The 17,887-nt window shown below is 36.7% G+C and overlaps 1 protein-coding gene across 1 annotated transcript in view; it reads left to right on the top strand.

Moving 5' to 3' along the window:
- CCSER1 (coiled-coil serine rich protein 1) overlaps positions 1 to 17,887 on the top strand; it is a gene marked incomplete at its 3' end in the record, with an annotated part of 640,571 nt that overhangs the window by 309,909 nt on the left and 312,775 nt on the right. The window contains exon 7 of the mRNA XM_081999116.1: positions 9,491 to 9,574. Coding sequence (XP_081855242.1) covers positions 9,491 to 9,574 — 84 coding nt within the window. The remainder of the gene's footprint in view (positions 1 to 9,490; positions 9,575 to 17,887) is intronic.

Genomic DNA, 17,887 nt, shown 5'->3' with positions numbered 1-17,887 from the left:
GGTGGAGTCACTATCACTGGAAGTGTTCAAAAAATATGTAGACATGGCATTTGGGGACATGGTTTAGTGGGCATGGTGGTGTTGGGTTGATGGTTGGACTTTATGATCTTCGAGGTCTTTTCCAACCTTAATGATTCTGTGATTAAGGTTGTTTGCATGTAAGAGAGTGAAAGGGTTTTGTTTTTGCTGATTTGGTACTAGGGCAAAAAAATAGGTATGAGTAGGGCATTTGTTCCCTGATGATAATGAGAGTTAATAGGAGAATATTAAATGGCTAAACTTCATGGTTACAATTTAATGGAAAAATAGAATAGGCAAGGCCAAAATAGTAAACCACCCCCCCACCACCCCCCCACCCCGCCTCGATTATAAAAGGTTTTCTTCAAACTAATAAGCAGCATGAGGTCTTCCAGGGAACTTGCAATGCTGAAAGACAGCTGTTGTGTAAGGAGGTGTTCCTGGCAAATCAGGTTATTGTAAAAAAAAAAAATTGTGCCAGCTAGTCATTTAAGTATGCTGAAGAAACTGATATAAGAAATTGTCAAACTGCAAACTTTTGCCTCTTTATCTGTTGCTTAAATAATCTTCTTAGTGAAATGGCAGATGGAAATAAGATGCCAGTTTTTTGTTTGTGTTGTTTTTTAAAATGTTCTTTTAATTTGACTTTGTTACCAGCTAAATAAGTAGAAACCATTCTGGAAAATAGATTTAGTTGGTCCATCAATGAATATAATAAATGGGGAAGAGCAGACCTGACTTCTGAGATTTTAATTGTACTTTAGAAGGCTGCTGGAAGAGTCATCAGCATGTGAATAAGGATGATCTGTTTTATGCAGGTAACTCAATTTCCAAAAAGCTTTCAACAAGGCCCTTCATCACAGGCTTTTAAAAAATAAGAGGGTGAGGGGGAAAGTATTCTCTTGGATTAATCACAGATTAGGTGTAGAGTGCAAAATAGGTGAGTAAGTAGTAATTTTATTAAAGGAAGAATTATACTTCCGGAAGAGTTCAGAATACTCAGAATTAAAATGGAGTGTGAAATGTTGCAGAAAGATCTCGTCTTATTAAGTGATTTAAAGATGAAATGCAGTTGAGATGCTATATCAGTAGACACAAAGGAATACACATGGTTAAGAACAGTCCTGTTTTTCTAAATGAGAAAAGATCTTTCAGACATTGTGCATAATTCCCTGAAAACACCATCTTAGTACTTATCAAACTTAAAAAAAAGTACATACAGTTGAGTAGTTATCTTTAATAGTTCTTGCTTTTGATGAATTAGATACAGGGACATTGTTCCCAAAGTCTGTTTGTTCTGAAATTTGTGACACTGATTTTAGGTTTATGGAAGTGTTTGTGATTGAGTTTTTCCCCTTTCTACAGAAAACACAGAAGACATGTTTTTTTTCTATAAATCTGGACCCTTAAGAATAATTTTGAATGATTACTTAAAAATGAATGCAAAACAAAATAGCATAGTGCAATTGTGTGAATGGATGGCTAAGCTGCTGCTCGAGTGCTATGTGGAATTACCTGCTTGAAATGAATGGTAGAGTGCAAGTAGAAAAGGTGAATCACAGGTTTTGACCAGAGATACAGCATGGTTTATGTAGGAAAGGAGGTATTTCCAAGCTTCAAACAGATGACAGGAGTTGCACAGTAAGCGTGTAGACATGTAAAACCATGGGAGAGATGGGTAAGATGAATAGGAAATGTTTCCGTCTTTTTTTAGGATAGGAACAATGGCACTGTTTGGCAGTGGGTTTGAAACAAAAGGAAGGTTAGGGGTTTTGGGTCTTTTGTTTCACTTGGTTGGTTTTCTCCTCACAAACGTATAATTTTAGAGGTATCACCAAAGGAGGTGTTGTACTGAGTATATGAATTCTGGTTCAGGAAGAACCATAAAGGACATAGTAAATGGAGTGGTTATGTCAAGGAAAAACACATTTATGTTTGTTACTTATACATATACAACAAGGCTGTTGTTCACAATTTCTTCAGGTTAGATACACCTTGGGCTTTACCTAGTATGATCATTCAGTTTTATGTGTTGCGGTTTATTAATCAAGCTGCACTCCTTTAAACAACATGCCTTTTATTATTGCTGCAGCAAAATTCAGCTGAAGCAAAAAAAAAAAACCAACAACATTAATTTGCTCAGTGTGTATTTCACAGTTAACTGACGATTGTGTTACTATAAAGAAAATGTTGTTTATTTAGGTCTGTATTCATAAATATCTGAGGTTAAAGTAGTATAGCCTACATAGTCTTCTGAATGTTACCTTCATAGTAAAATATCAGTTGAGTTGTAGTATTCAAATGGATATAGCTGCCCTTAAATTGTTCCAGTAAAATATTTATTGACATATTCCATGCAATTGAACTTAGGTAGAACATGGTATAGAATTGCATAAGGCTTTATGAGGATTAATCGTCCTTATTTATCATTATAAGATCAGATCTGTGCTCCCCAAACTCCATTTGATTTCGTTACCAAGAAATGAAATATAGAGCTGTTCCTTTAGAAATGTCATTTGAATGCCGTAGCTGCACTGAAACAAGATGTACATAATGATGTCTGTTTCTGATATGACCATAGCTTCCAAAGCTGATTCAGGGTTTCATTGATTTGTTTTGTTCCTACTGGAAAGATACCCTGTAGTGAGGCTGCTTGTGTTGAGTCAAGGTGGTCATGACAGACCACTCTGAGTTCCCGTGTTATGCTTTAATGGGAATTTCTGAAGCGTGGACTTGCCCTCGCCCTTGTGCTGGGCTTGAGCCACAGCTGGCACAGCAGTGTGACATGAGAAGCAGGTGAGTTAAGTATGACCATTGCCTGCAGTCAGAGGCTGCTCTTGAGCATGATCAGGACCCCAGCCAAGACTAACTGGACTGGCACACCACCAAACAAAAGATGAGCCAAAGAAGTAAAATCAATGTGCTCTGCGCATGTGAAGAATTGCAGCCAGTCAATTCATTTCTCTCTTGGTGTGATTGAAATGAATTGATATGACAGATATAAATTGATAAAATACGTAGAGCTAGAGTGAACACAGAAAGGGAAAATAAAGCACTAGAAAGTCATACCCTGTGTATATAAGGTATCGTGTTGTAAATAACATTATGGGAACATCTCTCAAAGATCACAGAATCACAGAATCACTAAGGTTGGAAAGGACCTTCAAGATCATCAAGTCCAACCATTAATCCAGCGCCACCATGTTCCCTAAACCATGTCCTGAAGTGCCACATCCACACGTTTTTTGAACACTTCCAGAGATGGCGACTCCACCACCTCCCTGGGCAGCCTGTTCCAATGCCTGACCACTCTTTCGGTGAAGAAATTTTTCCTAATACCCAATCTAAACCTCCCCTGGTGCAACTTGAGGCCATAATGGACCAGTGACTTCATTTTGATACCTGAAACAAATAACGTAGTCTCAAGTTCTCTGCCTCATGTTAAGATCATTAAGACTGCCATTAAAACAACAATAATAATAACCAATAGAACTATTCATGATCTGACAAAAAGCCCATTTCTGAAAACAGACTGTAATATCCAGAAGTCTACCCACATGAATAATCTCAAATATGTAAATGAATTTCCTTTTAATAAAAGTGTGTGTGTCAGCATGATACATGTTAACACAAGTGGGGTCTCAGTTTAGAGATAGCTAATGATGCTTCTCTACAAATTTCCAGTAAGATCCACAAAAATACTTTGTGCTTTTCAGATGCCTGGCGGTACAAAGTGAACCCTAAAAGACATCCATAACCCCTTACATAGTCTAGACTCCTACAGTGCTGGCATAAAAATCCTGTACATGTTAAAATACTCTGTTTTCCCTGAATGTTCTAGATAGTTATCCAAAGTTATTAATCATAGAATGCTTTGGGTTGGAAGGGACCTTTAAAGGTCATCTAGTCCAACCCCGTGCAGTGAGCAAGGACATCATCAACTAGACCAGGTTGCTCAGAGCCCCATCCAACCTGTCCTGGAATGTTTCCAGGGATGGGGCATCTACCACCTCTCTGGGCAACCTGTGCCAGTGTTTCACCATCCTCATTATGAAAAATTTCTTCCTTATATCTAGTTGACATCTGCCCTTTTTTAGTTTAAAACCATTACCCCTTGTCCTATGGCAACAGGCCCTGCTAAAAAGTCTGTCCCCGTCTTTCTTATAAGCCCCCTTTCTGCTGCATAACTTAAAGGAAGCTTCAACTATTATGGCATTTATGTAGCTTTCTGAACCTGATTTTCAGTTTTAAATTTCTTTGGTTTGTTCCAGGATGATATTTTTAAAGAAACTACATCCTAAGTAATTGCTGATTTTTTTTTTTTTTTTTTTTTTTTTGCATTACCCTGGTAAACAATCTGCTTAGCGTCGGAAATTCAGCACGTTTATCAAATGAGTTTTATAATATTCTAATTTTATGGTACTATTTTGGCAGCATATTCTGTTTAGTATCAAAGCAAAATAGCAGTAAATTTATCTTCCATAATACTCGGTTAGTTCTGTTTATAGCGCTTTGATTACAGTAAGCATAATAAGCTTATTTGTTCCAAAGTATGAAGAGGTATAAAGTAAGTTTTCAAAATGGAAATGATTATGCTTTTTGGCACTTATGCATAACCTGCTGCAGCTGTCTTCACACACGCACTACAATTTGTCATCTTGTGACCTGATCTGATGAGAAACAGATTTGCTATTATGTTTAGCATTTTCCCAGATGGACAGAATTAAAGTAAAATAGGAAAATACTAGCACTGAGACATAGCAATTGCTGTCATAGTCTACAACTGAAAATAAAGGGTGATAATTTGAAGAATTACAAAGATGATGATTTGAAGAATGTTCTTACCATAAACACATCCAATAATAACAGCAGATCCATGGTGAATATGCAGCTACGTCGTGGACTTTTTTATAATACCAGAGAAGTGAGGAAAATACGGTGGACATTTTGCACAGCTGCTTTTACATTTTTATGATGTACACCTGGAATTTAGACTACAAACCTTCTTGATTACCTCCATTTAATAAAAGAAAGTAGTTCGAAGATGTAGGATTTTATTTACAGAGCATGCTGTGTCTAACAGTTCTCTTTATGAATGAGCTGTTGATTGGTTTCTCTTTATCAAGTATTTGCAGTGTCTTGGACAAGCCTCTTATGAACATGTCCACTGCAGTGGGGAGCAGAATTCTTATCCTTTTTTATAATGAGATCATGAACAACATTCATAGAAATGAGACTATCGTTATAAGATGTAATGCTGTACGTAATATGTAGTACATATAATTTATTAAACTCAACAAAATGGCCTCAAAGCTATAGTATATACAGGTACTTATGAATACATGCATAGAGCATATGGTTCAATTATTTGGAGTGTTGACTAATATTTTCATATTGGCCATCTTATCATTGGACTGATAGCCTTGATAAAATATACAGGTATAAACTCATTTTGCAGAATGATAAGGAACCAGAGTGTCCAAGAATATTGATTTAGTAAATTAGAAACGGTAAATGTTACCTAGTAGAATTTTAAATCTATAGTTACTTAACCAATTCTAATTGGCACTTGAACTCAGCTATACTTACATGCCAATCTGTTATTTTCTTACACTCCATAAATATGTTAAGGGCTGCAAAACCATAAGAAATATTTTGCATATGTGATCATAACCAGCATTATAAACTTATTTTTCTGAACATAGGAATACATGGGTATTCCTACTGGAATGTGGGGATAGTGAAAAGACAGAGTCAGGTAGCCACAGAGTATTCAAAGTGTATTTTAAAGCCCTATTTTATGGGGGGAGATGTTTCTTCCAGCTTTGTAATTTCAGTGTAGACTTGGAATAGACTGATTGCACGCTCTGCTAAAAGCAGGCCGTCCTTTTCAGGTCTCTTCCTCTTTGATGTCTGTTGTTGTGACAGAATTCTGTTTTTCAGGAGGTTTATTTGTTGCTATAAATCCGTATTGGACTGTGTCTCCTCTTCCTCATTCATCTTGTGAAGCTTTTATCAACAAACTTCTTCGGTCTTTCTGTAGCAGCCTTGCACTGTCCTACAGTTTTGCAGTAGATAATGAAACTTAGGCTTCCTAAGGAGGAAAGGTGATCTGTTTCTGAATTCACACTACCTGATGTGCAATGCTGTTTGCCCCTTGGACTAATAAATAACATAGCATTCCACCAGCTTTTCCTGCCCTGCACCTTTCAATGGTGTGCTGCTTCTTTGGTATCCTCCACACAAGCCTTCACTGAAATATTTTGTCTCTTCCACAAGAACGTGATTTTTGGAGCTTTCTCGTCTTCCCAATATTACTTTCTGGAGGAATGATGTTCACTGTTTTGGCAACAGGTAGTTGGTTGTATAACATTTTTTTATTCTGTTAGTACTACATTCAGACAGACCTATGAGATACTGAAATTACCCAAGGCTTTCTGCAGTCGACTACTCTTTTTTATTTCTGTATGGTATTTTCTTTCTTCTATTTGTGTTCTCAGTTGGTATTGCAGCAGAAATGTCCTCAAAACATAACAGAAGCAGAAGAAGCACCAAGCTTCATTTTTTCGTTTCCTTTTTGTCTTGCATTTGCGGAACAAATGATGCCTGTGCAGATACCATGCAGCAAAATGTAATTATAAAATCTTAATTCTTACACTGTGTTCAACAAGAGCTCTGCTGCTTGCAAACCCAGTGTGGTGTAGAGTGGATGGAATATAGAATATGTTTATGTTACTACTTTTACTAAATGATAACATAAAAATTTGAGAACTGGTAGCATTTCCCTTTTACTAGATGTTTCTGGATGACTGCTGCGTACATGTTAATGTGCCTGCACAGCAAGTTGCAGGGAAGATCTTGTCTATGGTCAGTCCTTGCTGAGATGCTTGGTGCAGATAAAGTCTTTTGTTTGGTGGCAATGACTGTAGCGCCTGCATTCTCCAGTTAAGTTAACCTAACTGCTAACTTAGCTTAATACTGAAAATTATTTAAGTAAGAGGTGGAAACAATAGATACTCTTTTCTCTAAAGCTGGCAAATGCATGAAGGATGTTGTCCAACCCTCATAGTCTCAAGTATCCCAGCACAGTGGGTCCCCCAGAAATTGCAGGGTGTGCTTTTACTAAGCTGCAGTGGTCTGTATAGGAGCTGATAATGAGTACTGATTTACAAGAACCATGTCGCACTGGCAAGTGTTAATCAGAGTTTCACTGACACGTGGCAAGACAAGGGAAAAATTACCTTAGCCCTAGATACTTTTCTCCAAACTGTAATGACAGTTATGGTCTATATTGTATAAGAAAACTGTTGCATGGAATATAGAAGTTAATTGCCTGGAGAACTGTGCTGCGTGAGAGGGGTCAATCCCTTGTGTGGATGAGGAAGCCAGCTGGGTGCATCACTGCTTTTTGTTGGGAGAGATGCATTGTCATTTTTAAGTCTTTGGAAGCTCTGCGAGGCAAAACCTTTCTCAAGCTCTCACTAGTCCAAGGGGAGGCATGCATTGCCTATTAGACAATACCTAGTGCCAAAGATCATCTCAAATCTTTCTTGGTCTAGTTACCATACGCTAGTACATGCCTTATTGCTGTATTTGCTTGTGTATGCTTTTGAAAAGCTATTTTTGAAATTATCTTGATTATGGGACCTTGTTTCCTTCTTCCACTAACTTTTTTTTTTTTTTGAGTTAAAAAGGGGTAAATCGGGAGATAGCAACAATGTGAAACCATGCTTACAAAAAGAATAACATAACTAGAAATTCAGGTACAACATAACTTCTTAAAAGGAAGACCTCACTTTGATAAAATATTAGTGAAGTTCTTGACACTTCATGTTTTTTATAAGCCGATATTTTTGCTAACTAAAATGTTAAATATGTACTAATAACATCTTGTGTGCTGAAAGCTGTATTCTGACATGTATTAGTATTTTGTTTTCAGCTTAACATTCCTAAATAGCAATCTGTTAGTAGATAGCAAGGGTGAAATGCTGCTATACCATAGAGCAAAGAAAAATTCCTGTGAGGTTTTCCCTAATGCAGATAGTGCAAGTCCTGGGTTTTTTCTAAATTTGAATATTTCAGATTTATACATACTACTTGAAGTAGTAAGCAGTTCATTATCTGTCTGCCAGAAATGAGATATCTCACTATTGCAGTTGTGAATAAACAAGAAGTTGGGGTTTTATATATGAGTATCTTGTTCCTTCTTCCAATTCTGTTAGAGCTGATGATAATTACTTTGAAAGTTAATGATCATAACTGAATGTTTAACTGAGGAAAATGGACTTAAAACTTCTTGTTTTGTCTCATGTTTGTGCATTCATTTGCAAATATGTTAGTACTGACATAGTTAGAGTTTATCACACTGGTTACACCCTTTTGAATCTCTGAGCTGTTCATGGTCTAAATAAATTTTGTACTTTTATACTTGTTATTATCTGTTAGCTAGAGGTCTAATTTTCTTATTCTTAAATGAAGGACAAAAGCATTGTGCAAATATCACTATAGCCCAAAAGTTTTCTTGTTGTATGGCTTGGTTGTTTTGGGAAAACAATAATACTCCAAACAAGTAAATTTCCCAAACACTGTAAATATGTCTCTGTACTATGGAAAGATGTAAAGGTACAGTGCTTCACTTATAGTTGTAGACCAGCCGATTGGCTGTATAGTTTGATGTGTTTTTATTCTTCAACAGTTGAGTCGTTTCATTTGAGTTTCTCCTCTTGGATGTTTATCAGAACAAGACAAAAATGTGATTGACATTTCATCTCTAAATAAGGTGTTTAGCCTTACAGGAGCTCACAAAATTGTCTGGGGACAGCTTGCAGACTGCCTCATGAACCTGGGTTTGGCTACAGTCTTGGGTAGTAGGTTCATTTTCATGCAAGTTGGATTGAGTTATAGTTAAAGGTTAGATAGAGGTATAAGATATATAAGTTATATATCTCTAACTGGTAACTATTTTCTTTTCTCTGCCCAGTTAATACCAGAATTGCTGTTTTGGCTGATGCAGGTCAAAAGATGTATGCATGGGAAGGGTGCTTTACTTTTCCTGTGAATGTCTGTTGTGTGTTCTTTTTAATCCTCTCCAAGATCAAGAGCTCCACAATAATGCTTCCAAATTGATATTTCTCTAAAGTTGTTTTGTATGAGTAAAATTATAACATTTCATAGCCATTCCTTAACTGAAAAGGAAAGACCTGATAGGATCTTCAGTAAAAGGCTTAAAAGACTTGGAAAACAAATGAAATGGACTTCTGTGTAGGGAGTTTCTATGTAATGTCTTTGGATATATTAATTTGTTTATGCAGCAACTTGGAATATGTTATTGAAAATACCACATATGACAAAGGAGAATTGAGTTTCATTACTTGAATGTAATTATCTCACACTATGTGAAACAGCCTTTTCTTGTCAAGAGTGAAGTAAAAGTGCTAAGCTTATTATAACATCTCTTTTGATGTTTTTGTAGGATGGAATAAAAGATGAATGCTCAGTGCTGAAGCTGCAGCTGAAGGAGAGAGATGAACTCATAGCCCAACTTCGTGAGGAGCTGGTAAGGAGGAGAAGCAATTTTTTTAGTTTTTTTTTTTAAAGTTCATTTACATGATAATGTCACTCATTGAGACCAGAAACTAAAGAAATACAATTTCACACATGCTACAGAATAGCTAGCCTAAGGCTATGTTAATCATTCAGATAAACACTGATATGCTGACTGTACATTTCTAGGGATTTGTCAGCCTCTGAAGTGGCTACTTTTCTTTTAAAAGATTGTGTTGACAGTTGTCTTGTGGTATCAAAGCAGCAGAGAAGTAGCACAGCACTGTATGCATATACCAGAAATCTTCAAGGGCCATGCCCATGTCCTGATGAATTGTGAATACTTCTATCCTGAGCTGATTGTTCAGTTGTAAATGAAGTACTTTTTTTTTCCATAATAGTTGTCTTTAAGTAAAATAATAAATATTGTTACGATTGTTGAACCTTTCCTTAGCATGTGAGCTACTAATGCTTGAGTACTACCTTTTTAAGGGTAGACAGAATACTCTGAAGTGACTGAGTAAGATGAAATATGTGATATAACAATTAAGTTGCATAAACACATGAAAATGCATTTTATTGTGCTATTATAAAGACTGTACTAACATAATTTTAAAACTCCATTTTTGATGGAACAGTATTAAAGCGTATATGTCTTCAGTATTCTTAATTAAAGGAGGGAGATTTTTCTGCCTCCTCTCTCATAAACAGAGAACTTAAAGACTGCGGAGAAAGCACGTAGGGTCACCACATTCAGGAAGATGTTCAGCACATATATTGTTTCCATGGAAGTTGCAGGTGTGCAGGCACCTAAGATTTTGTATAAGCACTCTTCCAGAGGTAGGGCTGTTTCCCCAATTAGATCTTAATTATTGGATCTAGCTCAGGGACTTTTTGTGCCTTTCTGTCTCATGCCTGGTGGCTAGCTCAGAACTTGGACAGAATGAATCCAGGTCCATCCAATACTGCATCTTTTATATACTAACCAAAAACACCCATATATTTTTACATCAGCACAAATAGCTAAGTTTCAAGTTGCATGGGAAAAAATGTAATGCTGCTGAAGGATGAAAGATTCCTTTGCTATGTTAACATCTGCAAAATAAATACAGGTCATCAATATTCTTTTTTTTCATATTTGGCTCCATTAAGAAATGATGTATCATGTAATTATTATCTAAAATTAAATGACAAAATGAGACACAAGGAACATCAAGCTTCTGCACAGTCCTGGAGCATTAATTTTATATCAGTCTAGTTCAGAACATATGCTATTTAACTGATCGACAATTTTGTCAGTGTAAAATGGTCCTGTATTGATACAGCGAGCTGTAGCTCATTTGCTTTTAACTTTGTCAAAGTTCATCTGTATATATGTCAGTTGCAGAAAAATGTCCCACAGGGAATTTAGTGCTCATAACAGTACCTCATAACAGACAGCAAAGTATATCTTCGTAGGGTCATGACATAAGGATTTCCACATGAGTGAAAATATCATGGATCTAATCTGCGATTAACTGATTTTGGTTCTGATACTCTAGGACTTGTAAAAGAGAGTATGGGTGTGAGTCTTGAGACCACATTTAGTCATTTGAAATTAAGTTTTGAAAGGACTCAGTTTATCTCATTTAGTTCTATTGAACTAAATAAAGCTGGATTGAGAGGTGAATATCACAGAAGCTGGAATTAAGGTTATGAGCCCTACTGAAAAAAAGTAGTGAGTGCCTACAGGATAGGAAAAAATGATTTTTTTGTGCATGAGGTGTGTAAGTATGGAGTCAGTATGCTAGCTTTGGCTATCCATGTATTTAATTTCTACTGTGTATCCTCCTGTAATACTATTTATCTGTAAAAAGTTGTTGGTTTTGTTTGTATAATGGTGTGGTGTTGTAAGAGCTGCCAGGATTTCCAGAGGAGCTAGAATTAACATGATGATCTAGTACAAGAGCTCACTAAAAACAGATTTCGAACTTGTGCCAGAACTGAACATTTTGACGATCTTCCAGAAACAATGTGGCTGTATCACTTTGTCAGCATCCATGGGATCACTGATCTAAAGTCTATTTATTGAAATACCTCAGCAATCTAACAGGAGAAGCACCCACTCAGCTTAGACTTCTCTGAAGTTGGGCAAGTATGGAGCAGCTCTTTCCAACCACCATTTTTATCTTAAACATATAAAAAACCTCAATATGCTTATAGTGAGCCCCTGTTGTTTCCCTGATGCCCGTAATGAGCCTGTATGAGGCTGAGGATGCAACCTGAAGTCCTCTGAAGAGCAGCAGGACTCCAGTCCCTCTGGTTACCACCTTTCACACTGCACATCCAGTGTCGTCCTCATGGACGTGCCCTGGGCCCTGCCACCACTGTGCTACTAAATATTGGGGCAGACCAAACAATACACCTGGGGTTCCCAGTCTCTGGTTTGCTCTGAGGCTTTTTCTAGGGCCCCACGCTCTTGGGGGGAAGCCTCTGCTGCAGCTTTGCTTGCCATCCTGCTGTCTAAGGAAGGCATTCCAGGTGCCAGGCAGTTGTTGCAATCCCCTTTTTGCATTTCTCTGTCTTCCCAGTGGGAGCTTCGTGCAATTTGCTCCTCGTTGCTTGAGGTAATTTAAGGAGCTGCATACAGTGGACTATTCACGGAAAGTAAGCTCTCTTTTTAGAGCTATTAAAAATGAAGTAAATTTGAAGTGATTGCTAGAAAATGCTGATAAAAATGTTTCCTTCACTTATATAAAAGCAGCCAAAAATTGTTGAAAAACATGCATAAAACATGCATAAAATCCTGCAGCTATTTATGTGTTTGTAAGACTGTAAATATTAGGAACATGAATGTTTACAAAAGATAAGTAGAGGAGTAATTTTTGGCTAATGTAACTATGCCTTTTTACTTAACTAGAATATACTGCAGATACAGCACTGGATGGATAGCTACCATTTTTATTCTTGTCTCTTAGGGCAACCCGTGTTCAGAACATTGTTATTTTGCATACGGATGTTTAGCAGTTGTAAATACAACCTGCATGTCTTAAAATCTTGGCATCATGATGTTAATTTAGAGATAGCACCTTAATGTAAAAATCCATTTGAGTGGGAGGCAGTTTTGTACGTTTTGAGAGAGGTGTATGAAAATCTGTACTTTCCTTGTGGTTTTCCATTCAGTTGGATGCTTGCATGTAGTTTTAAAACACTTGGTTAATTAGTTTTCTGCAGGACTCTGCAACTAACCTAAAATGAACCTCAGGTAAATTTTGGCTCCTCAGGGTCTCTTTGTTTCTTTCTTTTCTTTGTTTTTTCTAGAGTTTTCTAGTAGTCTTCCCCTCCCTCCCTTTGATCTTTTTAATTTTCAAATACTTTAAAAAAAGTATTTCTACCACATTTGAATGCATTATGGAGGAGACCTTGAACAGAGCTGAGGGTGGAAAACATGGATGGAATGTGAGCTGACTTGCTGTAAGATGATTAAGCTGCAGAGTACCTGCAACTCTTCTGTCTCCTAATTACTATCTAGCTCTTGAAGGGAGAAAAGGATAAATCTGAAGAATGAAAATAGGGTTTTAGATGTTCAGCTACAAGACCCAGGTACAAAAGATAAAATGCAAGGAGCCCTCGCCTATCTCTGAGTAAACAAACAACAACTTAGACAAGTAGTTCCTCACCAATTTTTTTTAGTTTGTTCTCTTTTTAGAGACAATTTTGAATTGACTCCTTTGGTCATCAAAAGTGTGTCTGTCATATTTGGGAGAATAAATGTAGGTAGACAGAGCAGTGGAATTAATTCCTCTATTCTCTTATCTCCTGAAAAATACCTGTTTCAGGAATTGGAGGAGAGTTTTGCTTCCAAGATGTCAGGCATCCAAAACTGCTCTAAGGTTCTTTGCCAAGGGTGAACCTGAGCAGGACCTTAAAATTTAGTTTCAAAGCTTTGCTTTTTCACAGATGTACTCATTTGTGAAAATATCCTTTTACCCAGAAAATCAAACTAAGTGAGTCCATTCTGCAGGGTTTGGTAAACGGAGTAATTACTTGCTCTTGTTTTCTTTTTCCCCCTAAGTTGAACCAAAAAGTCTCTGTTTTCATTGGACATGGAAAGATGTTTGAAACTTCAGCTGTCTACCACCAAGCTCTACCCTGAAACTGCATCTATATGTACAAATCAATCTTTTTACACTACAGTGAGCACTTACAACAACTCTAAGCAGAAAATATTTTCATGTTATAGGGGAAAAAATAACTGAATGCTGCTTACAGTAGCATTTATTCTGATGCTGTCATTGGTACAGCAGCATTAGCACTGAAAAATGAGCGTTAACAACATCATCCTTTCAACCTTGATGTCCCTGTGTAGCTTGGGTCATGTGCATTGTCCCGTCGAAATGAAAAATGTAGTGAGGTGGTTTGGGTGTATTCTGAGTGGAACTGGAGGCAAAATTAGGCCAGGAAATGAATCCCTCATAGCCCAGCTGTTGGAGGTATTTTTCTGCTGTGGAGGTAGCTCTTTATCAAACGTTAGACTCTCTATATTTATGGAGTAGCTAGTTACAGTGCTAACTAAGTGAGCTTTACCTCAAGCTGTAGGAAATAATGCATTAGGACAAGATATTCTCGAATCAGCTCAACAAAACATAGCTACTCTTTTTGTTTTGTTTTATCTTTGCAAATTGCAAACAAGTTCTACTTCCTTGTCCAAAACCTTTAAATTATTGGGGGGAGGGGAGAGATGACAGGCTTGTGGTGTTTGGTGGGTTTTTTGTTGTTGTTGTTGTTCTTGTTTTTGTTCCCCCCCCCAGTATAGTGTATTTCTGGAAGGCAGAATGACAGCAAGTGTAGCTTTTTTCCTCTAGGTTGATTTCAATAATGGGCAATTAGCCAATTGCTGCAGTTTTGAAGTATCATGAAGATGAGTACTTGTTATCCAGCTTTGAAGTGTAACAGAAAGCCTGAGATGCACTTGAATCCTGCTGATGATCCGTTTATGAAAGACACTCGGGTTCAGTATAAAAATCACCTCAAAATGCAGTTATACCAATATAGATGCCTTAAATTGTGCTGTCCTAGAATCACAACTTGTTTTGACAGGCTACGAGTGACATTTAGGAAAATAAATCAATGAGCTCGTGGTGAATACTATTTTTCTGAGTTGTTAGGAAAAAGAAATTTTTATTATTTTTCTATGTTCTATTATTATTCTATTTTCAAAATGTCAAAAAGTCACCCTTGAAATTTTAAAGAAATTAGTTAATTGCTATTTGAAAAGAATAATAATACTTATATTAAAAAAATAAATTACTAGATTAATTTTTACACTGATTACCCCTTTGCTCTACATTCTGCTGGTTTGTAGTATTGTTTTATGGTGGCTATTTTACGAGAGGATATTACAGACCCATGGATGATTTACATAAGAACAGGCATTTGTAAGTACTTCTGAATCCTCTTTCTTCCTCATATTTAGGAAACATTAGGAGCAGAAAAGAAATAGATTAGGTGTACTTAAACATTATTAAAGTGTCAGGCTTCTTTCCCTTTTTTCTACAGGAGAATTAATTGCACGTGTTCCAGAAAAGGCTTATCTGAGCTGTAATTACTCTCTGAATCAGTTCCACAAGACAGAGAGTGTGAAAGTGGCAATATCCTATGACACACAATGGGGATTAAGCTCCGATTCCTCGTTTACACCAGTCCCTTGTTGAGAAGCTGCCGGCCAGATAGGATCTTTAATATTCCTTGACACTTGTGGAGGTGATTCTGCATACGAGTTTAAGTCCCTATCACAAACCACTGTCATATCATGGTGTTTGGCATAGATAAATGATTATGCACTGGTGTAGAATAGCGTCTTCCTGGGCTCACTGAGATTCTGCTCCTGAGTATTTCATAAAAATAACACTCAGAAACGATCAAATGCAAAATACAAGATTTGTCCAAAGTTTCCCTTGAGACAGAGTGCTGAGGCTTAGACTTCTTTAATAATAATGCACTACATATGCTTGTCTTTGATAGCAGTGTCACTTGTAGACTGCTGGCTTCATGAGACGCACAGCATTTTACTGACGGGTCTTTTAGTACAAGCAGGCAAATGCGATCTGGTCTTACTCCAAAATCTCACAGAACTTCACTTGTTGGTTTACACGAAAAACAAAAAGTAGGTGTTAATGTCACCGTTCCTTTTTTCACTTTATTTTTTTTAACCAATTGTAATTAACCAATTTTAACGCTAATGAAGATATAAAGATAGCCAACTACAGATGAATTTTAGGACAAATGGAAATGGCAGCGTCTTGGAGGGGTGGTGGGAAGAAAGACTTTGTATGTTGCAGTTCTTCAGCTTTGTAGATCTTGCATAGTTTTGACTGACACATATTTTTAGAGATTCAAATTTCTCCTTAAATGAATGGAGGTAGATTATATTTCCTATGCAGCAGCATGTAATGTAGTGTTTGTTTTGTATCGTGACTGTGTTGAGGTCAAATGGAGTGTTAACCTGTGTCCTTGGAGCTCTGTGGAGCTAAGCTGCTGTGCCTCATCTGAAGGACTAACTGGAGCAGTCCTCACCTAATACTTGCAGAGGGAGTTTTTGTGGTACAAAACAGCATTTGTACCAAAGCTTGCTGAGTAACTGAGGCAAAGGAAAATCTATGTTGTTTTATAAGTACTAGGTATAAAGGATGTGAAGAAGGCAGCAAAGACCCAGTGTTATTTTTGTATAGTTTTCATTGCTCAAAATCCTCAATTTTTTAAATTGTGTTCTTCATATACACGTAAACACACATGTATGCACACACATATAAATCTATACATATGTATACAGAAACAGATATATATAGATACACAGAAACATGCACATGTACACACACACACATGCTGTCTGTTTTATTCAGTATGCTTCTTGGTAGTTACTTTTTATTCAAGAGTTGCTAACATGTTTATGATAAAGTAGGTTGTAGAAGGAAAGTTGGCTTAAAAAAAACGGAAATTTACTGTTGCTTGACATGACCCTATATTTCTGATGCCAGATAAAAGTAGTACTTAAATTTGAGCTTGCATGGAGATGACTGCTGTCAGTATCATGTAGTGATGTGCTATTGCATTATGTGTGTTTATGAGAGCGAAAAGAAAAGTAATGTTGCCTAAAAAGAAATACACATATGCTGGAAAGCTTTGTTTTGCTTCTTAAGGTCAGCATTTTAATTTGTATGACTTCACAGCTTCAGTATGTTGCTGAAGGCATCTGTGTGACATTTTTGCTGTAGTTGTCTGATATGTGTGAGTTTCACATTAATAAATGCTTTATCCTCAGCTCTGCACAGCAGTGTTTAATGAATCAACTGGTACTGTTGTTTCTTCCAATAATTAATTTTCTGGTTGGGGAAATATTTTTGCTTTGGAAGGTGTGGAGATGTCTGTGCAGTTCACTAGGGATCTAATATAAGAATAATGTTTTGCTTGCCTCCCGCCTCCCCCCCCACCCCCTGTTATAATTTAGTGTCTTGTCCAGGGTTTTTTTTGCCATACCTGGGCATGATTCACAGAAAAATGTCTGTGCATACATGCTGGTATAGCAAACATCACAAATGAAGAGTTGTCTGTCTTTTAATAGGAAAACATCACTTTCACCTTCTAGTGAAGTTCTGTAGGGAAACAATGTTACGTGGTTTTCATCCCAATTTTTTTTATGATTTTGTTGTAATATTTTTTCCTTCACTCAGTATATTACAGCATTTAAAGACATTAAATATTTTTGACCATAAATGAGAATTTTGAGAAAGAAAAAAGCAAACATTTATTTCTAAATACCGTGATGTAAGGACTGGGAAACTCTTCTTAAGACATTGAAAAGCTGAACTGCAATCTCTGCCCTTTCCTAAATAAATAACCTAATAAGAAATTAGCTGTATTAAAATATTTGTTAGATCTCACTAATATTGCTTCACAGAAGCTGACCCCATACTTTGTCTCCAAGTTTTGTAATGGGTTTTTTTTGTCATTCTCTTTATTACTTAATTTCGGTTTGTATGTAATTTGAGGTACAAGAGATTTAAAGGTTTTCATTTAACCTAATTTTAAAGAATGAGCACTTTCACACTGAAGATACTTTTTATACTATGGCATCAGGAATATTGCATAGTTCAAAGGGTGCTCAAATGCTTCCTCAGCTACTCTACTTTCTTTGAGACAGTCTTCAGCGATTTTAAGTTGTGTTAGAGCTGGGATGTGTATGCGGACTTTTACTGTAACTTTCATAGAGGGTGTTGCTGTATAACTAATTTGTCTGTATGAAGTCTTAGCTATGAAATTGGAAGTGTATTTCTGTTATGTCCTTTTC

The sequence above is a fragment of the Phaethon aethereus genome (genome assembly GCF_964289735.1).
Source record: "Phaethon aethereus genome assembly, chromosome: 4".
NCBI classification, from domain to species: domain Eukaryota; kingdom Metazoa; phylum Chordata; class Aves; order Phaethontiformes; family Phaethontidae; genus Phaethon; species Phaethon aethereus.
The sequence above is the reverse complement of the archived record's forward strand: the minus strand, read 5'-3'. Positions and strand labels throughout refer to the sequence as shown.